The 26,112-nt window shown below is 36.9% G+C and overlaps 1 protein-coding gene across 2 annotated transcripts in view; it reads right to left on the bottom strand.

Annotated features, from left to right (window-relative positions):
• Positions 1 to 26,112, bottom strand: part of PHTF2 (putative homeodomain transcription factor 2) — a 120,044-nt gene that overhangs the window by 30,330 nt on the left and 63,602 nt on the right. For both annotated transcript variants that reach the window (XM_011225517.3, XM_034667028.1), the window contains exons 3-7: positions 25,212 to 25,268; positions 19,261 to 19,330; positions 18,522 to 18,680; positions 13,119 to 13,284; positions 12,014 to 12,178 (exon numbers count right to left, since the gene is read on the bottom strand). In XM_011225517.3, the coding sequence (XP_011223819.1) occupies positions 12,014 to 12,178; positions 13,119 to 13,284; positions 18,522 to 18,680; positions 19,261 to 19,330; positions 25,212 to 25,268 (617 nt within the window). The remainder of the gene's footprint in view (positions 1 to 12,013; positions 12,179 to 13,118; positions 13,285 to 18,521; positions 18,681 to 19,260; positions 19,331 to 25,211; positions 25,269 to 26,112) is intronic.

Raw genomic sequence — 26,112 nt, 5'->3', positions numbered from 1 at the left:
TAAAAAGCAATTGCATTAAATTTTACTTAAATAAATCCCCTTGAATTTTCTGTAGAGTATCCATTTTAAAGAAAAAAAAATTACTATATTGCCTTCATACAGGTAAAAAAAACAAAAGTTTTTAAAAATGCACAAAAGAGGGGCAACCTGAGTGGCTCTCGGTTGGTTAAGCGTCTGACTTCAGCTCAGGTCAGGATTTCAGCATCTTGGGATGCAGCCCCGTAAGGGCTTCTGGCTTAGGGGAGAGTTTGCTTCTCTCTCCTTCTGCCCCTCCCCCCACTCGTGTTTGCACGTGCTCACTCTCTCAAATAAATAAATAATCTTTTAAAAATGCACAAAAGAATTATCTTTAACACTACAGTTACTCAGTACTACTGGAATCTTTTAGAACTGTATAGGACCTTAGAATTCAGCTATTCTAAATGCTCATTTTGGAAACAATGGATCAGATATAAAGAGGTCTAAGTAACTTATGTAAGGTCACACATCCAGTTAGAGGCAAAGCCAGCACTGGAATACAGACCTTCTGACCATGAGGTTAATTATATTCTCCACACTACCTCCAACTGCCCACTCTTGGGGAAATTACCTGATAGGATTTCTTCTTAACATACTCATCAAAGCCTAGAAAGCTTTTGTTTTATACAAACAGGCCCCTCTGCTTTCTGACCTTCTCCTGCAAGGTTACTAAAGGGGATAGACAGAGCCCACTTCCCACATGCTTCACAGAGCTCTGATGCTCTCTAGTCATTCAGAACACATTCCAACAGAGTTACAAGACTCAGAAGCCCAATCTTCTGACCCTTTTCTTTCTGTACGACCCTGAGAGACATGGCAAGACCAAGGGAGAGAGCCACAGAACAAAGATCACTTAAAAGTGGCAGAAGGTAGGAGGAAAATGGATTAAAGTGGAGAGGAGGAAGGGCAAAAACAGAAAAAAAAGATGCCGAGAAAACTTGTGACCTTCTCGGCCTCAGGAAGAAAGTGATAAAAACACCAGCTATTAATTATCCCCATCACCTCTCCTTTGAACATTGTGCAATATGTAGATGTAGAAAAAGACCGAGGGAAGTAAACTTTCTGATATCCCAAAAATGTGAGAAATTCCAAAGACAGAGAAAGGCATGTGCTGGAAAGGTATCCGCTATGACTTTCCTGGAAGTTACACTGGGCTGGAAAAACAGGGGGAAAGGAGGTGAATGAGGTGAAAGAAGACTGCAGAGTTGGTAGAACCATTAATCAGACAGGATAGGCAACAGGAAAAATGTACTTGGAAGAAAGACAGAAATGCTGGCCCTCAAGGGCCTAGGGACACCCTTAGAAAGATCACTAAACAGTTGAAAACATTGCCTAGAGGCTGATAGTCTGAGTAGGAAAAGTGGCTGGAAACTTGCAGAGCAACCAGAACCCTTGAGGGCAAAAAGATAAGGGCCTAGTGGAAAGGGCTTTGAATCAGTAATAAGTGCAGCTTCAGGGATTTTTCCAAGGGGACTATGCTCCTTCCTTACAAGGACAGGGTCCAGACTGTTAAGCCCTAGTAGTACCCGTTGCACACACCTTTCGGCTATCTACCTTCCTCTCTTATCTCTGCCCACTTCCAGTCTCCTCTCGGTTGTTTCTTTCCCCGCTCTCTCCTCAAAGTACACAGAACACTCTCAGGAGACAGGAACAGTTAAGTCAGTAGCTTGCTGATGTTTCTCATGAACTAAATGCAGGTAACTTGCAAACCAAGCTGAAATGACATAGAAAACACGAAATATACGTACCACCCTCAGAGTTTACAAAATAGCTCAAAATACAAACTGAGGCAGCTTGCCGGTGGCTGGTAGTAACAGCTCTTGCACGGGAACTGTGGCCGTGGCACAGCACAGGCAGCCCAGCCACAGCCAAGAATGGCGCCCCATTCAAAGACAAGTTTACGCAAGGTGTCAGGCGCAGCCCAATGGGGTTGGAAAGGGGCTACATCTAGAGATTAACTGAATAAATAAGTGTATTGGGGACAAGGGGAACCAGGTTTTTCAGTGATAGAGAAGGAAGATATAAAGACAAGATCAAATGAATTTTGAGGTACTGTATTTGAAATGGAGCTATCATTGCAAATTCATGGCTTATAATACATCTAAATATAGAGATAAGTATAAATGTAGAGGGATAAACACAGACACACAGACACCTTTCTAGCTCTACCCATCGAGGAGGTCTGGGGGGTAGTAAAACCACAACAGCAATAAGCACTACTAGCACTCAGATCCTGCTTTCTAGATACCACCCTTCTCGAAGAAATGGCTAACTCCAAGGCTGAGGCAGAGGAAGGATAAGCTGAACCTAAAACATTGTGTTGCCCTAGAAAGAAAGTGATCAAAGAATGAAAGGGACATAGCAAAAATGACAAACTGCCTAAAGGGGCTCCACTGGCCAATTTAGGCCAATCTGATCATCAAAATGAATAATGACATTAATAAACTGAATAAAATCAAAATCCATGAGTAAATAAATAGAGGAAAACTTATCCTTAAAGCAAAATGCCAACTAATAAATGCAGAAGGAATGACGGAGTTAGAAAAATCAGCATTTGGCAACCATCATAGCAGTAATTCAGGTAATAATCATCAATGCATGCTAAAACCAGAAGGTGAAGGTGGGATAAGGAATGGGTTATTTTCATAATCTTAATGTGTCTCCACACGGACATTTGCTTATTATAAAGGGAAAAATAAATTTACAATGGAGAAAATATGGCAGATATTATATTAATCAAGTGATTAATGTAAACATCATCAATAAGGGGACAAATTTATATTGTTTTTTTTTTTATAATTAATTTTATTTTATTATATTATGTTAATCACCATACAGTACATCCCCTGATTCTGATGTAAAGTTTGATGCTTCATTAGTTGCGTATAACACCCAGTGCACCATGCAATACGTGCCCTCCTTACTACCCATCACCAGTCTATCCCATTCCCCCACCCCCTCNATGTAAAGTTTGATGCTTCATTAGTTGCGTATAACACCCAGTGCACCATGCAATACGTGCCCTCCTTACTACCCATCACCAGTCTATCCCATTCCCCCACCCCCTCCCCTCTGAAGTCTTCAGTTTGTTTCTCATAGTCCATAGTCTCTCATGTTTCATTCCCCCTTCTGATTACCCCCCTTTTCTTTATCCCTTTCTTCCCCTACCGATCATCCTAGTTCTTATGTTCCATAGATGAGAGAAATCATATGATAATTGTCTTTCTCTGCTTGACTTATTTCACTTAGCATTATCTCCTCCAGTGCCGTCCATGTTGCAGCAAATGTTGAGAATTCGTTCTTTCTGATAGCTGAGTAATATTCCATTGTATATATGGACCACAGCTTCTTAATCCAGTCATCTGTTGAAGGGCATCTCGGCTCCTTCCATGATTTGGCTATTGTGGACAATGCAGCTATGAACATTGGGGTGCATATGGCCCTTCTCTTTACTACGTCTGTATCTTTGGGGTAAACACCCAGTAGTGCAATGGCTGGGTCATAGGGTAGTTCAATTTTTAACTTTTTAAGGGACCTCCACACTGTTTTCCAGAGTGGCTGTACCAACTTGCATTCCCACCAACAATGTAGGAGGGATCCCCTTTCTCCACATCCTCTCCAACAATTGTTGTTTCTTGCCTTGTCTATCTTTGCCATTCTAACTGGCGTAAGGTGGTATCTTAGTGTGGTTTTGATTTGAATTTCCCTGATGGCTAATGATTTTGAACATTTTTTCATGTGTCTGTTAGCCAACAAATTTATATTGTTTGCCACTTGATAGGATGCAATGAGAAGAACTAAGTATCACTTCTACGATATTCCTGCCAAAAATGCATAACTTCGGTTTAATTAGGAAACATCACACTAACAACTCAATATTATGCTAATTGTCAAACAACTAAGTTTCCAGATGTAAAAAGTCCTTGTTTGTGGTGTTTCCTGATTCCCACCAGGGCCAAATTCAAGTACCAGCTGATAATGCTGACCTAATAGTTGGGAAGAGATATGCATGTTCCACACTCACAAGTCACTTGGAGTCTGATCCCGACCAGGGGCACAAACTCAAATTATGGGACTTTGTGCAAAGTGACTGCCTTGTAGTCTTCAAAAATGTGAAAACCATGAAACTTGAGGTAACTGGCTGATGTCTGCTCCGGAATGAAGGAGACTAGAGAGACAGGACCACTGTGTGCAGTACATGATCCCAGATTAAAGCTTTTGCCAGAAGCAGCAAGGCTATTAATAGGGACAATCAGCAGAATTTAAATGGGGTCTCTGAGTGAAAGATATATGGGAGTTCTCTGTACTGTTCTCTCAACTTTTCTCTAAGTTTGAAACTGTTTTAAAATAAAATCATATCTTTTCAAAAGTGTAAACTGATTTGTACCCTGATTAGGACATTCTGGATTTCAGCACAGGGAAAATGCTGAAAGGATAAAGAGTTGGGAGAGCTAAATTACAACTAAGTAGGTAAAGAGAGTCAAAACCTGTGACTGCTCTGGGTGGTTTAATTCTACCACCGACTGCTGCTTCGCTCATAGTGCCATTAACAGCTGAAACTAAGAACCTCACAGAATAATATTTATTTCTCAAAAGGAACTCAGGCTACCAAGACTCAGATATTTAATTATCCCAATCCCTTGTTTGAGGACAAAAAGATACTAGGGAAAGGTAGTAGGACTAAGAGATTTACTTAAAATACTAATATTGTAAAATTCTTCTTGGACGATTTTTTAAAGGGACACTACTTCATTTAAATCAACTTTAAAATATGTACAAAAATAAATTAAAGCAAGGTGAATACCATTTTGGTTTTAAAATAAGCATGTACTTCTAAATCATCATTCTCTACCAAAAATAAAAAACAGGGTAAAAGGGCACCTGGGTGGCTCAGTAGGTTGGACGTCTCTTAATATTAGCTCAGGTCCTGATCTCAGGGTCTTGAGTTCAAGCCCTGTATTAGGCTCCTTAAAAAAAATAATAATAATAAATTAAATAAATTAAAATAAAAGGGTAGAAAAAAGCTGGTATCAGGAATTAAAAGCACCATAGTATAGAAAGAAATAGTACTTTTTAAGACCGAAATTATTAAAATTATGAGTGAAAAGGGAGAGGTCATGACCAACAACATTGAAATTGGAAGGATTATTAGAAATTTTTATCAACAGCTATATGCCAAAAAACTAAGCAATCTGGAAGAGATGGAGGCCTTCCTGGAAACCTATAAACTACCAAGACTGAAACAGGAAGAAATAGATTTCTTAAAAAGGCCAATTAACTATGAAGAAATTGAGTCAGTGATAAACAACCTTCCAAATAATAAAACTCCAGGCCCAGACGGTTTTCCTGGGGAATTCTACCAAACATTCAAAGAAGAAATAATACCTATTCTCCTAAAGCTATTTCAAAAAATAGAAACAGAAGGAAAGCTACCAAACTCATTCTATGAGGCTAATATTACCTTGATCCCCAAACCAGGCAAAGACCCCCTCAAAAAGGAGAATTACAGACCGATTTCTCTAATGAATATGGATGCCAAAATCCTCAACAAGATCCTTGCTAATAGAATCCAACAGTACATTAAAAGGATTATCCATCATGACCAAGTGGGATTCATACCTGGGATGCAAGCATGGTTCAACACTCGCAAATCAATCAATGTGATACATCATATCAACAAGAAAAGACTCAAGAACCATATGATCCTCTCAATTGATGCAGAAAAAGCATTTGACAAAATACAGCATCCTTTCCTGATTAAAACCCTTCAGAGTGTAGGAATAGAGGGTACATTTCTCAATCTCATAAAAGCCATCTATGAAAAGCCTACTGCAAGCATTATTCTCAATGGGGAAAAGCTGGAAGCCTTTCCCTTAAGATCAGGAACACGACAAGGATGCCCACTCTCGCCACTATTATTCAACATAGTACTAGAAGTCCTTGCAACAGCAATCAGAAGACAAAAAGGGATCAAAGGTATCCAAATCGGCAAAGAAGAAGTCAAACTGTCTCTCTTTGCAGATGACATGATACTCTATATGGAAAACCCAAAGGAATCCACTCCCAAACTATTAGAAGTTATAGAACAATTCAGTAAGGTGGCAGGATACAAAATCAATGCCCAGAAATCAGTTGCATTTCTATACACGAATAACGAGACTGAAGAAAGAGAAATTAGGGAATCCATCCCATTTACAATAACACCAAAAACCATGCGTTACCTTGGAATTAACTTAACCAGAGACGTAAAGGACCTATATGCTAGAAACTATAGATCACTTTTGAAAGATATTGAGGAAGACATAAAAAGATGGAAAAATATTCCATGCTCATGGATTGGAAGAATTAACATAGTTAAAATGTCCATACTACCCAGAGCAATCTACACTTTCAATGCTATCCCGATCAAAATACCGAGGACATTTTTCAAAGAACTGGAACAAATAGTCCTTAAATTTGTATGGAACCAGAAAAGGCCCCGAATCTCCAAGGAACTGTTGAAAAGGAAAAACAAAGCTGGGGGCATCACAATGCCGGATTTCGAGCTGTACTACAAAGCTGTGATCACAAAGACAGCATGGTACTGGCACAAAAACAGACACATCGACCAATGGAACAGAATAGAGAACCCAGAAATGGACCCTCGGCTCTTTGGGCAACTAATCTTTGATAAAGCAGGAAAAAACATCCGGTGGAAAAAAGACAGTCTCTTCAATAAATGGTGCTGGGAAAATTGGACAGCTACATGCAAAAGAATGAAACTTGACCACTCTCTCACACCATACACAAAAATAAACTCCAAATGGATGAAAGACCTCAATGTGAGACAGGAATCCATCAAAATTCTAGAGGAGAACATAGGCAACAACTTCTATGACATCGGCCAGAGCAACCTTTTTCACGACACATCTCCAAAGGCAAGAGAAATAAAAGATAAAATGAACTTATGGGACTTTATCAGGATAAAGAGCTTCTGCACAGCCAAGGAAACAGTCAAAAAAACTAAGAGACAGCCCACGGAATGGGAGAATATATTTGCAAAGGACACCACAGATAAAGGACTGGTATCCAAGATCTACAAAGAACTTCTCAAACTCAATACACGAGAAACAAATAAACAAATCATAAAATGGGCAGAAGATATGAACAGACACTTTTCCAATGAAGACATACAAATGGCTAACAGACACATGAAAAAATGTTCAAAATCATTAGCCATCAGGGAAATTCAAATCAAAACCACACTGAGATACCACCTTACGCCAGTTAGAATGGCAAAGATAGACAAGGCAAGAAACAACAATTGTTGGAGAGGATGTGGAGAAAGGGGATCCCTCCTACATTGTTGGTGGGAATGCAAGTTGGTACAGCCACTCTGGAAAACAGTGTGGAGGTCCCTTAAAAAGTTAAAAATTGAACTACCCTATGACCCAGCCATTGCACTACTGGGTGTTTACCCCAAAGATACAGACGTAGTAAAGAGAAGGGCCATATGCACCCCAATGTTCATAGCTGCATTGTCCACAATAGCCAAATCATGGAAGGAGCCGAGATGCCCTTCAACAGATGACTGGATTAAGAAGCTGTGGTCCATATATACAATGGAATATTACTCAGCTATCAGAAAGAACGAATTCTCAACATTTGCTGCAACATGGACGGCACTGGAGGAGATAATGCTAAGTGAAATAAGTCAAGCAGAGAAAGACAATTATCATATGATTTCTCTCATTTACGGAACGTAAGAACTAGGATGATCGGTAGGGGAAGAAAGGGATAAAGAAAGGGGGGGTAATCAGAAGGGGGAATGAAACATGAGAGACTATGGACTATGAGAAACAAACTGAAGACTTCAGAGGGTAGGGGGGTGGGGGAATGGGATAGACTGGTGATGGGTAGTAAGGAGGGCACGTATTGCATGGTGCTGGGTGTTATATGCAACTAATGAAGCATCGAACTTTGCATCGGAATCCGGGGATGTACTGTATGGTGACTAACATAATAATAAAAAAAAAAGATAATAATAAAAAAAAGAAATAGTACTTTTTAGTATTATCCACAAAAGTCTACCTTTTGACAGCTACACCGAATGCATGTAATACATTTGCTTAGTAAAAACCAGAGTTAACAATTTTTTCTTAGATCAACCCAAACACCATGAGTCATGGGCATGTGGGCAGTGAGGTTAGTACTGCCTTGAAACAGGAGACATACAAATCTCTACTGATCTTAGTTATTCTGTGATAGAAGCAGTATTTCCTGCATTAGATTTTGAACAGAAAGCATTTGCAAAGAAACAATGTGCAATTCCACTGCCATGGTTAAGGTTTGCCACGTTTTACAACTTCAGAGCTAATTTTGTAACTAGCCCAATGCATTAATCTTCAAATGGCATGACCTGTGTAGAACTTTCTTTACTATGCTTAACATTCAAGAAAGATAGCTCTAGGTCACAAATACTCTTAGGAGGAAATGACTTTTAGAAACCTAAGTAGTATAATTAGCATAGTTCCTTTATTAGATGAATGATGATTTTGCTCTTGTCTGAAAAAATGCAAATAAATTTAAACCTATACCATAAATAAATCATAAAACTGGATGTGTTTTTCAACATTGAAAACTGTAACCAAAGAATTAACACAACTTTTAAAGAACTTACTAGCTTAGGAAATTTCAAATCTATTGTATCAAACATGAAAACCCGTGTGTTTCTACTTGAAAAACCTCGTCAGATAATCAAGAACACTCATGTTACTCTGTACTGCCATGGGGAAAAAAAGTTGGAAGTATTTACTGGTGCTCTAGAAAATGCTCAGAGGTATATAAACAGATCCACCTGAAGATGATCCCTTGAGCACTAAAGGACATCAGAGAGCGGCCATAGGGAAAGTTAACAATAGCAAATAGCTCTTGTTCTAGAACGTGGTATGAAATTTCTAGTCCTGCTCTCATTTCTACAAGGGAGGGGAGGTTACCTTCTAGAGTAACAGAGGGGAGCCTAGAGTAACAGAATGCATAAAATCTCAGATATAAGAAGCCTACATATTACCATCACTGCTGTGTGTAGCTAAGCATACACCTTGAAGATGTGCTAACAGCCCTTCAAGGACTTTTGGGTCCCTATGTTTCCCTAGGTATCCTCTACAACACCTAAGTTTGAGAGGTATGTACCAAATTATGTATCATGTACCAGGTTTATGTATGGTTCCTGTAATTTTTCTAGAACTAGCCCGATTCTAAAATAGAGTGACTATAGCAAAGTTAATGAGTTATCTACTTATAGCCCAAGATATTTTAAAATATCTGGGATATACTGACATTTACATGGTCTTCATCCTTGTCTGTGGGAGACAGACTTCACGCAGTTTACAGCTTAAGCGACTGAACTATTTAAACTGCAGTCATCAAAAACCAAAATTTTAATCCTTGTACCAAAAATTTACGGTGGGACTATATACCACTCTTACTTACATTATACAGTGTACTCCATTATGTGAAGAAAATCAATTTATTAAATCTTTAACATCCATTTAAGTGTTAAAAACATTCAATATGGAGGTTAAATCAGGACAGCAATCTTTAAGGCAAGTCAGGGGACACCTGGGTGGCGCAGTCAGTTAAGCATCCGACTCTTGGTTTTGGCTCAGGTTGTGATCTCAGGGTCATGAGATCCAGCCCTGCATCCGGTTCTGCACTCAGCATGCAGCCGGCTTGAGTGAGGCTCTCTCCCCCTCTGCCTCTCCACTCCCCGCCTCTCTAAAATAAATAAATCTCTTACAAACAGACAAAAAAACACACCCAAAATACCCTCCAGTCTTAAAAAAAAAAAAAAAAAGGGTATGTCAGTCAGGCATGTGAGTTAACATGTGACCTGGTTTTACTCTGGCATCTGTCTCTAATCCGCCATGTCAGTTTATGTTGACGGTTATTCACTGACACTGTGATGATGAAATTATTCTTAAAGGACATGTAAAAAAAACTCAATATCTGAATTCTGAAATAGGTATTATGCTGAAGAGATATACTAACTAGATATAATTCTTCCTACTCAATCTTTTTAACAGAAATTATAATTATGGTAATTTAAGACTACAATTCTTTGAAATTAAAGTACTAAATACTTAGGAAATATGGTTGATTCCTACATCTTTTTAAATTGGTACTTCCTTTGGCTTTGTTTTCTCAGTTTCATAGAGTTCTTTTACAATAATTTCTATTTTTTTTCAAATGAGAAATATTATGTCTTGTTTAAAAAAATAATCTTATCCTGAGAATGAAATGTACTTAGAAATGATAAATAGGGCCTTTCCAACTTATAAACACAGGATGTAAAAATAGTAGTTTGCACCCTAACATCTAGAAACCAAAAGACACTACACACAAAGCTTAGACATTTGTGTGGTTTTACATTTATTTTCCCATCGGTTATGTTAATTCACATACCTTAATAGAAGTATCCAGCTTTTCAATTTATTATCACCAGAAACAATTTTAAAAAAGTCTCAGTTGGACTTTCACAGTTTAAGGCCTTTCTGGCTTATCAAAACTTGAAAGAACAAGACATCATCAAGATTTCAGAACTCAGTTTAGAACTTCCAAAATTAACATTTTTCTTAAGATCTTTTTGTACCTGATATTTAAAACATTCTCATTCATATGCTAGCAAACCAGTTCCAAATGAGTCAGCTGAAAACAGTGCATCTTTAAAAACATTTAGATTATAAAGTTGTCATTTTAAAGAGAATAAGTCCAAAGGGATTTAGCCATTTTATTATCAATGACTGGTAGTCAAGGTCATTCTACAGCCCAAAGGAAGAAAACTGAAGTCTGAATCTCATTTGACTAGAGAAACATAACAGAACTCCAAAAGCACTAAAACCTACTGATCTAGAGGCATTTTGAATGATATGTAACAGGAGGTCAGTTTTGGACAACCAAAACAGCCAAATGATTCCCCCAAAGCAAAACATAGCCACTGTGCTGTTTTATAACTGCTCATCAGAAAGTCTTGAGAAATGCGCTTAAGAAACTGACTTTGCAGAGATAAAATTATCACATCCTACTGTCAGAAAAGAGAGCTATTTATTTAAGAGGAAAAAAAAAAGACTAACAAAGAGAGATACGATGCAATTCAAATTCAAAACAAAACAAAACAAAACAAAACCTAAGTCTTTTCTGGACAAAGAACAGGAGGCTGGAATAGTCAGGGGATCCAACTTAATGCCATAGTTACTTCAAACTACTAGACTTTTGTACAATTTCCCTCAAAATTACAAACAAGGAAAATATCCCAGGATACAACTGCTTAATTTTATAATGCATGACAAACTTTATCATAAGAGCACAATCACAAGGGGATGAAACAGTGATATTAGTAGAGGAGTTAACAAAAGTGATCAAAAATAGTTATGTGCAGTATCCCTTTTCTTGATTTACTAACTTAGCAACTGTTATGGTTATACTCAGTAGTTCCATCATAGCTTTTAACATTTTTCAAATTTATTACATATCTATGTAAACCAGTAATATAACTCTGAAATGTTCTGAATTCACCTTTCAAAATAATAATACAAGATTGAGTTAGGTTTATTTTTGCGGTTTGCCATAAAATTATATTTTCCTACTTGGCACATGTTTACAGCGATACAAACTATACAAAAAGCCCAATTTGACCTATAATGCTAATAGAATAATCAATTAAATAGAAGTAAAATAGTACTTGAGAAATCACAAAATAAATCAAAACCAAGAAATCCCAACTAGATATACTTTGACGGTATATACTCATTCTCACAGAGGCATATTTACACAGATCCCAAAGTAAACTTTATGGTCTCTATTTTTCCATTATCTATATAGCATTATAATTTATCAAAACAAAATCTATAATGGGACTGTCATAGTTAAAGTCATTAATATTCATTACCTGAGACTGAAGTGCCAGAAAAGGGATAGTGCATGTCTATGCCATATAGAGACTTGAATAAATACAAACCCTGATAAAAAGAAAGCGGCGTGCCAGAGATCTCTGAAGACAGCGCCAACGCTGTAAGAGGTGCTTGTTCCGTGGCTCTGAGCTGCTCCCTCTTGTGTGTTATCTGTGGTACTAGAACCATCTCCTTCCCTATGGACTTCCAAATGGGCTGCTTTTCTTAATTTCCTTCATCAGAAGAGATTAAGAGAGAAGTAGCTTTAAAATGTCAACAACCATTTTCTAGGTAGTACATTCAAAATTTTGATCAAACATAAACACAGGAACTTCAATACACAATAAAATTCAGATTATCTGGAGAAAAGTTAATCCAAACATCAAGGTCCATATTCAAGAACAACTTCTATAAATGTTAGGTTATTGTTCCTTGCTCACACTGACAACGTCAGTGGACATTAGCTTGTAACGATATCATTGCACAGATTTTTACAAAGCATTTCTTCCCTATTTGAATGCCACTTATCTGCAGAAGAAGAAAGAAGAAAATTTAGATCAGAGAGAATTATAATCTAACTGATCACCAATGCTATTTATCTAATGTAGGTATTATCTTTTCAAAACGAAAAGGGCTTAAATCTCAACATCCCCAAACTGCAAATGTCGCAATCTCTTAGCAACAATATTCAAAAGAGGAATTGCTCCAAAAGACCCTTAAAACAGAACTCCATTGTGCTGACTGGCCAGTGAGACTTGCTATGTTTACTTAATCAAGAGGCAATATTAAACAGCTTTGAACAGCATTTAATAAACAGAATTCAGCTAATTTTTTTTCCTGGCTATTGTTTTTGCTGAAGTATCTCACAAATACAAGATTTTGTAAACAGAGGGAATTATCAGCAATTCCAACTAATATATTCCCTACAATGGTATTAGGGAAATGAGCTTTGGAAATGAGCTTTAGGAAAAACAACAAAAAACAACAAAAACAGGTATGTGGTCTCACAATGGCCTTGAAGCACAAAGGGAAACTAAATCTTTGGTAGTTTACTCTGAAGCTTCCTGCTCTATTTGAAAGAATGACTTTACAAGATAACAGTTTATTCGAGTCAAGAACAATCTTAGATTCAAATTACACAAATCCACAAAAAGATTGCTTTGAACAGAGTACCTTCTTCTTTTACCCCCTGTGCTGAGAGGGGGCTTTGGTGTCCTTGTGGACACGATCTGGCAGTGCACGGTTCCAAGGAGCAGCATCAGCCATACTGGCCCGATCACTTCCGTCAGAGGTATGCTATGTGGGCTAGAAGCGGAACAGAACAATACTACTGCAGCAACTACAAAAAGGGAAAGAAAATATGTGTAATTATAGATCTGACAGTCACTTCTTCAAAACTTTAAAAATTGTTCTAACATTGCTTCTTGCCAGATTACTTTCCTAAATTTAAATAAGTTAAAAATGTTACTGCAGATAAGCTCTTTCAGACTATCTTTCTGTTTGCCACCTGCTAACCACACTACTCGGTAATAAACTCCTGGAGCAAGATAACATCCAACATAGTCTCCAAAGTACACACTTTCACACTGCAATGAAAACCCGCTGCATGTGAATCTAAAGGCATTCCTGATAAGATCACAGAGAATCAAAAGAACCACTAACCTCTAGTGCACTTAATGTCTTTGTTTTACAAACAAGGAAGTCTATGATAGGTGTGTAATAAGGCTATAAAGAGCTTCTTTTCAAATAGAGATTTATCTGCTCAGAAATAATAACATAAATTTACTTGGGTATATTTTTCAGGGAAACCAGTAAACACTCACCAGTGCTAACCACTGCCACATGAAGAAGAAATCTTGTTTCTGCCTGCTCAGCATCTTTTACACTTTCCAGACATTAAGTCTCTCTATCTTTTGGGAGTCGGCCTCCTTTATCTGTCAATCAAATGGTCTTAATTCTCCCACTTCAGGGATAAATGTGTAATCTAGTCTTACCAGAGTCTTAATTCTGGGCATGGGGATTAATAATGAAATGGGCATGTAACCTTAGCAGGACCAATCAGAATCTTTTTCAGGGATTAATACAGGTATTTGGAAAGAAGGTCTTTCTCCTACACCACAAACACTAAGAACTATGGAAATATGAAATTGCCAGGGGCCACCTCAGCCACCTCCTTAAGAATGAGACCAGCAAGAGGAGAACAAAATCAACATTATAAAAAGTGAAGATATCATCTGAGCCAGTAGATCCAGCAATGCTGGAACACAGCGCCTAGGAGTTCCTAATTCTGTTCTGGAACAATTGAAGAATTTGAAAATTAGGAGATTTTTGTTCATTTTGTTAGGTGTGATTGTTGTAATGTGCTTAATGTAATGTGCATATTTTGAAGAGACGCATGTTGATGTATTCAGGAGTCAAACATCATGATGTATATAATTTACTTTAACAAAATATATTAAGCAAATATTCTAAAATATTAATAATGATTTAATCAAAAAGATGGGCATATGCTATTTAGAACAACTACATAGCTTATCATGTAAATCAGGACTCTTTTGAGAGTGAAAGGAGAGCTCTTAATAAAAGCACCAGGATGACACAAGTAAGTTTGGACAGCTGGATAGTCTCAAGCAAACTGAACAAATGGGCATCCCAGTTATTGTTTTTGTAGTAGCCTATCTAGTTTCCTGGGGTTTTTTTGAAAATTTTTATGATCAACAGTAAAAACTAACAAAAAAACCAACACTTTTTGCAAAAGCTAGTGTGCATTTGGTTTTTGCTACCTGCAACTGAAAGGATTCTAGCATACCAAGATGTAAGTTTATCTCCTAACGTGTGTTTAAGAGGTATCACAAACACAACTTTCAGCTTTATATTCTCCTGAATAATAAGTTTCTTTAAAAAGAAAAAAAAAACTTAAATTTTTTAAAAATGCCAATCATTTTTATGGATTACCCTGGAATTTAACTCAAATTCTCTAGTTGTTTTATAACAGAGTCCAGAATTTTGAAAAGTATAATAGAGTTTTTGTTGTCTTTAATATGAACCCTAATTTGACCTTTATTAAATTCCTTTACCTTTTTGAGCCTTGGTTTATTTTTTTGTACCATAAAACAGGATATAGGTACTATAAATTCATGTGAGGTAATACATATAAAACATTTTAAAAAGCTCCTTACATAAGTAAATGTGCAGCTAACACTGGCAAATAGTACTTTTATTCACTATCATTAACTATCTTTACAAAGAAAGGGGATGCAAATTCTACTTAAGAGGTTCAGAGTTTCTTGTATAACCTCCAACCTCTTGTTCCCCTTTGAGTGAAGGGTTAAGAAGAAATCACTCACTTCTCTTATATAATGCTAAGTTATACTTCTTGATCATTTAATGAAGTCCTATGACCTAGAAAGAACTACCAGAAATTTTTGCTGGGCAGTACTTCTACAGATTCCTCCAACAGCCTCAACTAAGGCAAAATGTTTTATTAGGCACAAAATTTCCAAGGCAGGACTTCACATACTGGCCAAGCAGAACTCTAGGGATAATCGTCAGAAATATAAAATATCTGAAGTTTAATTTTTAGGTTTGTCAATCTTTAAGGCTTAGTGGCAGATGCTAGGCACTGACAGTAGTAAGACGAACGAGACATAGTCTCTGTTTCCTGCCCCTCCTCAATTCAGGGAAAAAAGGGGACACATAAAGAAACAAAATGCTTATAACGGACTACATTGTGTCCCCGCCCTGTTCATATGTTGAAGCCCTACAGTGCCTATATGGATGTAATAAAGGTTGAATGAAGTCATAAGGACAGAGCCTTAGTCCAATAGGGCTGATGTCCTTTAAAGACAAAGAGATACCAGAGATCTCTCTCTGCTCACACACAGCAGAAAGACCACGTGAGGACACAGTGAGAAGGCAGCCATCCACAAGTCAGTAGGAGAGGAACCTCACCAGACACCGACCTGATGGCACAATGATCTCAGACTTCCAGCCTCCAGACTGTGAGAAAGAAATCTTTGTTGCTTAAGCCACACAGTCTGTGGTATTTTGTTATGGCAGCCCAAGCAGACTAATACAACACCTATGAAGAGTGCTATAATACACACAGAAAGACCTATAGCTAAATTGCCGGGGGTGGGGCGGCTAGGAGAGGATTCTCAAAGATGGCACCTGATGCCTAGTCTAAGGAGAGAACAAATAGATGCAGACTAGGTAAATATAAGGCAAAAGGAGGGGCCACCCAAACAAACAGAGTTGCACATTCAAAGACATACAGGATTTAAAAAAAAAACAAAAAACAAAAAACCACATAACAACACAAAAAAGAAAGAGCAAAGAGCTAATTTAGTCTGGTAAAACCTGGGCAGAGATTCAACAAGGGACTGACTAAAAACTTGGCTTTCCTCTTGAAGGCAATGGTAACTAGAAAGAGATTTACACTTTAAGTGGCTGATTTGAATTTGCAATTTAAAAGGTAAACGGAGGGGCGCCTGGGTGGCACAGCGGTTAAGCGTCTGCCTTTGGCTCAGGGCGTGATCCTGGCGTTATGGGATCGAGCCCCACCATCAGGCTCCTCCACTATGAGCCTGCTTCTTCCTCTCCCACTCCCCGTGCTTGTGTTCCCTCTCTCACTGGCTGTCTCTATCTCTGTCAAATAAATAAAATCTTTAAAAAATAAAAAAAAATAAAAGGTAAACGGGCAGAAGGTAGAAGATATAAGGGCTCTCGGCAGTAATCTGGGTGAGAAATAATATAAGCAAAAAGCATAAATGGAGTTGAAATATGTAGTTGAGATACTTAAAAGGTATGTAATTGAAATAAAAAACTATACGTAGTTATACAAAATCAAATCTGACTGCACGTGATTCTTTCTACCTTAGGAGATAAGGGTGGGCTAGAAAATGAGGTCTTAACTCAGAGCACTGCACCTTACTTTTATACGCAAAAAGATGGAGGTACAGGGGTTTCGAGAGGTACCAGCAGATTCCTGAGGGTCATTAAGGGTCATACCATCATTTTGTCACTGGCTGTGACTCAAAGCAGGTTAAGTCACTTCTTCAAGCTTTACTAGAATATTCAGTGTTTATCACTTACGAACACTTATAATATTAAACTCTGGCTCTGAACTGAAAAATATCTTTTATATGTCTGATCTAACCTTTCTTATTTAATGTAGACAAGCCAGTAAGTGAATTTCAGACACAATATGTGAACTTCTAGTTGCAATGTTTGAAACTTATGATAGCAAAAGACAGCAAAAAGCTTAAATGTCCAACAATGATGTAGGATAGAATATTTTACAATAATTTACAAATGTATTTTTAAGACTGATATTTGTGATGACATAAGGCAAAAAAATACAACTGTTTACACAGAATAATCTCAACATTTAAAAATGTTACAAAGTAAACTGAAAGGCAGGATTATGGGTAGGTTTTTTTTTTAAATTTTTTTCCCACATTTTCCAAATTTTCTGCAATGAACATTCATCATTTCTTTAATCAGAAAAACATACAAATTCTATTGATAAAAATCACAAATCTTCAGAGTTCACTCCCTTTTATGTGTATAAGATGTGCCCTGGCTTAAAAGAAACAACTTTACCTAAATAAAAGTCTGTAGGTTTTATTACATTTTCATTTACTTAAAAGACATTTATCTGAAAAAAAAAAAAAGATATTTAATCTTTTCACTTAGAGTGTGCTGATAAAATATATTTAAATAATCATTCAGGATTACAACCATTTTTTAAAAAAGCAAGCCATTAGAAAGACTGAAACGGTACCCACTAAATTAAAATCATTGCTTTTATTACAGCACTGGGATGTGAGTGATGTCTTCTTCACGCCTCAAGCACTCTACAGCGTCGCGTATTACGTGTTATACGCTATGGCTCTGACTGGGCACCAGAGGGCTACTGTGTTGGGAGGCAGCGTGATGGACTGTGCAGAATGTGGCTCTGCAGTCAGACTGCTTAGACTTGAATCTGGACTCTACTGCACCTGCAGACTGTGTGATTTCGGGCCCTCAGGTCCTTGGGGTCCCCTTTCTATCAGCTAGGCATAATACCAGTACCTACACTTCACTTCCCTGCATGGTGGTTGTGAGAATTAAACGAGAATCTGAAGAGCACTCAGAAAATGGGTAGGGGTATAGACTCTCAGTACAGAATGAAGACAGTCTCAGAACACAATGGTTAAAAGAAAGGAGAAACCATGGCTGAGACAGGAAAAATGAACTCATACAACTTGTATAAAAAAAGACCAGTGTGGAAGGTATATATGGTATGTATGTGCATTTGAAGAGACTTTTCTAGTTGCTAAATTCCTCTCAATCTGTACTTGTCTTTAGCCATCCACAGATTCTTATTTTCATAAAATTACATTGGAAAATAACTGCTGTTTTCTCAAACATTTTTAATACCAAACCAGCTGTGTCTTATTAAATGAAATATCACAATAAATGCATATCTTCATACTCAGTATAAGTGTATGTTTTTTAAAAAGCCTTAGTAACCCTAAAAACATAACATCCTGAAAGTTAAAAGCAAAATGAATTTCTTTCACTTAATTATACCTTGCAGAAGATAAAGGACAAGAAGCCAGAAAAAGATGACTTTTGATGTTACTTGTAACCACCACCGGAAGAAAAAGGGGAAAAACACAACTCGAACAATTCCCTTTCTAGTCAGAGAAGTCCAAGGACTTTCAGGTTTTGCTTTAGCAAATGCAGACCCTGAAAAAAGTAAAATAAAATGACAGAGTATATTTATCATTCTTTAATTTCCTTAGAGAAAAAATGTCAACATTTGAAGAACAAAAAAACATGTCTAATTTTATTTTGCATTACACTGTGAGTGAGAAATGCCCAATTTTGGGTAGTAGACACGTTTAAAAACATTCTTCATGCTATCATATTAATATTAACTCAGGTACTCCGAAAAAAACTATTTTTAACTGAAATAACAGCAGAATTTCTCCCATGTGTTTTATAAATACAAGACAATGTTCAAATGTCAGTTCCAATTAGGAATTAAAAGTTACCACTTTACCTTTTATGACCAAGCCATATAGCTTGTTAGGCAAACACGAGTTGGTTTTCTTTTCTTTTTATTATTTCTTGGACTGATCTCTCGTGGCAGTAAAGATTGGTCAGTGGTATTTAAATACCTCCATTATCCCTTTCTTATACTATTCCTGCCTTCACTTATGCTCACGTTGCTTTTATTTCTACAAACATATACCTAACCCACTTTGAATTGTTTCTTCAAGGTCAATTTCTAATTACATTAAGCTTTTACTTATTCAAGACTCACCTCTTACAAGATCAACATCTATGAGGTCTGGTTTCACATGCGCTGTTTTCTTTGGTTTATTCCTTAAACCCTATAATATATTAAAGTAGTATTGGTAAGAGAGTAGATCTTAGAAGTCCTCATCACAAGAAAAAAAAATCTTTGTAACTGTGCAAGGGGATAGATGTTAACTACTTATTGTGGTATCATTTCTCAATAAATACATTTCTCAATATATACAAATACTGAATCATTATGATGTATACCTAAAAGTAATATAATCCTATATGTCAATTATACCTCAATAAAAAAATAGTATTGGAATTTGACAGATATATTTTTTAATCCAGAATAACAGAAAATAATCAAATTCTAAAGATTTCAATAAAAAAACTTAAAGTAATATACTGGACAAAAATATAACATATTATATATTTGTTACAATTGGAACATAACTGTAGTATTGTAATAAATTTTATTACTTTCCAAAAGGATAAATTTAGGAATGTGTGTAACAGGGAAGGCCTGCTTATTACTAAAAGTAAAATTCTAGAACAAAGACTATCACTACCACCCAATTTGGATGTGTAGTCTGAGATGGTCCACGAGACTGTGTTGTCCCCAGATTTGCACAGGAGAGTGTGCTGAGAGGCTGGTTGGGAGAACAGGGGTCCTGAAAGGCCCTCACAGTGTGATGGGGGGCGTTGCTGCAGGAAGCAGTGGCTCACAAAGCCTGGGGACAGACAGGGATGCAGACTTCTCAGCTGATGCCAGCATGTGGGGGGCGGTTATTAGCTGAGACCCAGAGAGGATGATGCGTATCTCAGGGTCGCCACTATGTTCACATGCCAACCACTAACGAAACCACAATGCCACCTAGTCACCTTAGAACTTAGACACCATGCCCAGGCGGAGGAGGAGGGAAAAGCAGAAGTTACAAACTGAATTAGTTTAAACTCGGAATTACTGAACACTAAGATTAAGTTTCTGCCAGCAGTGTACGGAGTGGGAATAAGGGTAGAGATCAAAATCACTGAAAAAAAAAAATCACACTTAAAACTAGGATGTTAAGAATTGAAAGAGCTTAGGCTAAATTCCTCAGGAGCCAAGTGCTGGATATGACGCAGTGCTTAGATGATTTGTTTACTATTCATTCAATTAATCAAGTAACTGTGCAATAAATTCTGTTTGGTCCTGATCCAAATAACAATGACCCCTAAGGGAAAAATTTAATCAAGTACTGTTCGCATCTAAAACAAAAGAAGAGGAGACTATTTGAGCTCAGAATCAACTGAGATGTTTAAACCAAAATGTACCCTGAAATCAAGAAGCAATTAACTGCTGAACCCCTTCAAATAGTCTGTCCATGTGAAGCCGAAAACTCCTCAGAGGTATAAAAACAAAAGAGAAGAAAAGAGGACAGAAGACATAGCCATGGTAATTTTATATATAGTTGATCCTCATATTCATAGATTCTATATTTGCAAATTTATTTTATCCTCAAATCAATACTTGCTGTGCTTTTGCAAGTCATTTGCAGTCATCCACAAAGTAAGAGTAGCAAAAAATTTGAGTCACCCAATGTGCACATTCCCAGCTGCAGTCAAACAAGGCAACAATCTGCCTTCTTATTTCAACTCTCATGCTGAAAATAAGCATCCTTTTTACAGTCAATTTAGTGCTGGCTTTTGCATTTTTTGTACTTCTTACTGGTAATTTTGTTGTTTAAAAGTGGACCTCAAGCACAGTACTAAAGGGAAGTCTAGTGTTCCTAGGTGTAAAGAAGGCTGTGATGTGCCTCACTGAGAAAATGTGTGCTCGATAAGTTATGTTTGGGCGTGAGTTATAGTGTATAAAGTCTTTATGAGAGGAACAGTAAATTAACTTGATTTATGCAATTGTGTTGTTTTTCAACATATTTAATCTTCTTGACTTTTATCGTATGTGGTTCATTTCCTATTTAATATTTTATTAAAACATTTATTTTGAGCTACATTGTAGAGTCACAGCACAATTGCCAGTTCTATTTATTTATGTATTTATTTTGAGAGAGACAGTGAGAGAGTATGTGCCCGTAAACAGGGGAAGGGAGAGAGGCAGAAGGAGAGGGAGAGAGCGAATCTTAAACAGGTTCCACGCCCAGCGCAGAGCCTGACATGGGGCTTGATCTCACAACCCTGAGATCATGACCTGAGACAAAATCAAGAGTCAGACGCTTAACCGACTAAGCCACCCAGGCACCATTTATTTATTTATCTATTTATTATATATTTTTTTAAATAACTGCCAGTTTTGATAAAATTCCCCTTTACAGTAACCTATCAGAATATTTAGAGGGTTTAAAATAAGAAAAACAAAGAGAAATTTCACTGACAGATCTTCTAATATTGATTTCAATCACAAAAATAAAAATATTAGCACCCATACATAAGCATTCATAAAATCTGATTTTAATTAAGTAGATATTTTAAGTTGGAATATTTTAAATTGGTTTAGAGTAAACTATATTCATGCAAAATAGCATAGCTTTCAGGACTATCATTATGGACCATCAAAAAGTTTAAATGAACAAACAAAAAATGAAAACTAAGTTCCAAAGAAAAGATTTTTTTTTTTTTAAAGATTTTATTTATTTATTTGACAGAGATAGAGACAGCCAAGCGAGAGAGGGAACACAAGCAGGGGGAGTGGGAGAGGAAGAAGCAGGCTCATAGCGGAGGAGCCTGATGTGGGGCTCGATCCCATAACACCGGGATCACGCCCTGAGCCGAAGGCAGACGCTTAACCGCTGTGCCACCCAGGCGCCCCCAAAGAAAAGATTTTAATAACTACTAATTTAACTAGAGAGTAGAAACAATCGGGCACTATAAAGGCAATTAATTTCCAAGAATCCAAGTAATATATTCTTTATTGAATATACACTTAAACTCTTACAGTACATTCCTAAGGCACAATAACACAAATTATATGAAGTTTTGAATTTTTTTAAAATCTGTAAGTACACAGATAATGTTGAGCCCAAAAGCTTGTAACAGCTGTTTAAATTTAGAAAGTACTCTGTTCAACGATGCAGACGTCCCATGCATGGAACTATTATAATACTGTGACTCCACCAAAGGACGTAACCATAAGTTTCACTTTCCAGAAATCCTATTTAGTTTCCCCCATCCTGTTTTTCCTCTATAATGACTTTAAATAGCATGGTTCTTTTTACTGAAGCTCTATAACTCTAGTAAGTACTAAAACTGGGGGAAATTTCACATTTACTCTTAAATTTGGGTCAAAGTGAACAGAAAATGGACGCTTTGGTTATAAATTCTAAAATGTCTAAGGAAAAAATAACTTGCAACTTATAAAAAATTTAGCAATATCACCTAAGGGTCTTCAATTTAAAAAAAATAAACATTTCCAAGGGATATATTTTTATAGTTTTCTTTGGTTTCTTTAGTTGCTGCTCATCGCTGTGACAGACAACCAATAACAGAGGACAAACTCAACGCATTCCGTATAGTGTTTTTCTAAGGATCCGTACAGTGTTTTGGGTTTCTTTTAAAGATTGTTTTTTTTTTTTCGAAAGAGATAGAGACAGCCAGCGAGAGAGGGAACACAAGCAGGGGGAGTGGGAGAGGAAGAAGCAGGCTCATAGAGGAGGAGCCTGATGTGGCTCGATCCCATAACGCCGGGATCACGCCCTGAGCCAAAGGCAGACGCTCAACCGCTGTGCCACCCAGGCGCCCCTGGGTTTCTTTTAAATCAAATATTAATATTAATACGCCACAGTTATTTCTCTACCTTCCTTAGAATAAATGCAAAATTATTTTACACCATACATAATCTGCCTCCACTAAAATGTTTAGCAAGAATGGAATTAAAGTTTTAGGCTTATCAACAAATTGACCCCTTTATTTAATTCAAAATAGTAAGAGTAAGCTTTAATACTGTTTTTAATTCTACACTTACAATTACAAAACACTATCTTTAAAGGACATATTTGAGAAAAAAGTTACAGTTCTTAGCCTTCTCCAAGTTCATCCTGTCAACGCACCAAGGAATGGCTAACATAATCCTCCATTACCCTAACCTCTGTTTAGGCATTAAACTAGTCCTCAAAGTGAGGAAAGTAGTATTTTGTGATGAGCAGCTTAAAAGGTTTCAAGGCATCTTACTAAGTCTGCAGGGCTCTTTACTTGCTTCAGTATTCTTACTCTTCGTGATACTACTGCCAGACTACTGTCTCATGGATCTCTTACCTCCTTCACTTATATCTCTTCCTTTATCTATCCATTAAATGTTTCCCAGTATTCTGTTCTCATCCTTTTCCTGTCATCAACCAGTGTAAATCTCATTCCTATAGCTGCATCTGTATAATGTGTTATAATAAATATATATAGCACACATATACACATACCTATATACACACACACTTTCATACCAAGGACTCCCAAATCTCTCTCCGAAGTACCACCTAAATATTTCTACAGCACAATATTAAACCTGTTCCTCTTCTAGTGTTTCCCACCACACTTGGTGCTGCCTGAGTGAAGCTTCTAAAACACAAATTTAATCACGTAACTTTTTCTGTTTGAAATCCTTAAATGTCTCCCTCATTGTTTTCCAGATTATGTCCAGACTCTCCCGGGTGAGACAGTCAAGCCCCTGCACATTCTGACTCCCATTTTCCTTTCTAGTTTCATGCCTAACCACCCCAATCTCCTTCCTCCATCCAACCTATTACCAGTCAAGCTCCTAGAGGATTCCTCAGTCAGTCATGCTCCTTTCCTGCATGTTTATTTTCATATGCTCTTCTGTCTGGAATGTTTTCCTCATTCTCCCTAATGTCTGTCAAACTCAGCTCATGAGTCACTTCCTCTGAGAAGTCTTTCCTAACCTCCCCAGGGCTGCTTTCCCCTGCACTCCCCAACAGAGACCTAAACTGAATCGATCTCATTTGTAATTATGAATCTCATCTATAAAATTATAATCCATTCCATCTTTTCCATGATTTAATCTCGTATTTAATACATAGCAGGTGCTTATGGCAAATTTAATTCTACATGAAAATAGTTTAAAGATTAAAATTGACCAATGGCAAAGAATTTTGTTCTTTATCATAGATGACTAAGTTGTCTAAACACTGAGATTTTTTTTGACAGATTTTTAAAAAACTATAGACACTGGTTTCCAATCTAACATAAACCTTTTCATACAAAATAGAAAATGTCAAGTCGCTAAAGTAACATTCTCTGGGCTCAGATTAAATTTAGCTCGTGCAGGAACACACGGATTAGTATTATCTATGCAAATGAAAAATATAAATCTTATTATCAAAAAGGAGCAATTGCTGAGAAACAGAACAAATTTAGTTAAAAAACAGTTTTCATGCTAGCAAGGTAGCCTATGGAGAATGTCTTATCAACATGTTCAAGAAGAAACCACCTACTACAAAACATTTTGATTAATGCCTTACTTTCCCAAGTTCTTTTAAAAAATGACCAACTCTTCAGCGACTCTACTTGCGTCCAAGTCATTCTGTTAGTAGCACCAAAAGCAGATCTCAATGAAGCAGAGCAGCATTTGACAAGATCACTCAGGCGGGAAAAGTCCTGAAACACTTACCAGTTTAATAAACTGTACAGAGCAATGACAGCATCAAAAGGGAGGAAAAGCAAACTAGAAGTATAAGGTGACAAGTGAAAGGGGAAGAGAGCTGATAAAAAATAATCATTAGAAATTAAATTTTAAAAGAACAGAAAGATGCTAAAAAGCAAAAAAACAAAAGACAAAGGAAAACATCAGAGGTAAAGACACATGACTATGCCAGCACAAGAGTTTACTTCTTTATTTAAAAGTTTGGATAGAATAAGTAATATTTATACCTTAAAAGTGTATGGAAAGATAAAAAATAAAATGTGGCTAATAACCAATTTATAGAGCTATGTTTCAGAATATACAAAGTGAAATAAACTTGTTACCTTGATTTCTCTTTGTTCAACAGATTTTTCCCATATTTGTTGATCATATGCTCCAATCTATGAAAATAAATAAAATACAACACTGCATTAAATGATTGTTGTTGGTACTTGTCCAATAGGTATAACTCTGCTTGCATTATAAACAACTCAGCATTCATTCAGCACCGAGTAGTTTCAACTGTGTCTCAGACTTCTGGGATCGGTATTGTACTGCAGTAGTTCTCAAAGGTACAGTTTCAGGACCAGCAGTTTTAGCATCACCTGGGAACTTACTGAAAATGCAAACTCTCCAGCCTTACCCCAGAGCTGCTGAATCAGTAATATGGCTGTGGCACCCAACTATCTGTGTTTTAAAAATTCCTCTAGATGATTCTGATACACTACTAAAGTTTGAGAACCACTGCCCCAGGAAATCCTTTATTTTAAATAAACACAGCTCTGGTACTTCCAAGAAAAAACTACCAATAATAATTTCTTTATGGAGTTATTTTTAAAGAAAACAAATGCTACAGAATTAAAAATTCATTAACATGTAGATCACAATTACCACGTGGATTACAGTTTAAACTGGAAAATAAAGTCTTGAAAATGATTGAAGACACAGGGTAAACATCAAGAAGTAGAATCCCTTTTAGCTTTTATGCCCATCGCTCTCAAGATGATGGAAGGTTCTCTGAACTATACCTTCACCTGGGCAGGATGAACAAACCATTCCTACTGTCTGTCTCTAAGTTCTTTGCTGTTAACACCTACTGTCCCCAGCACCTTAATTCCCAATGTCCAATGGGACACTGAAATGGGTCATTAGTTTATAGTTTTAAGTGAGGATTTTCCCTTTCAGCGTTAATTGAAAATTAGAATCCTGAGAAATTAAAATTGCTTCAGTTAATTACAATTATGA

The sequence above is a fragment of the Ailuropoda melanoleuca genome, chromosome 1, assembly GCF_002007445.2.
Source record: "Ailuropoda melanoleuca isolate Jingjing chromosome 1, ASM200744v2, whole genome shotgun sequence".
NCBI lineage: Eukaryota > Metazoa > Chordata > Mammalia > Carnivora > Ursidae > Ailuropoda > Ailuropoda melanoleuca.
Note: the sequence above shows the minus strand (reverse complement) of the source record. Positions and strands in the feature narration are given on the sequence as shown.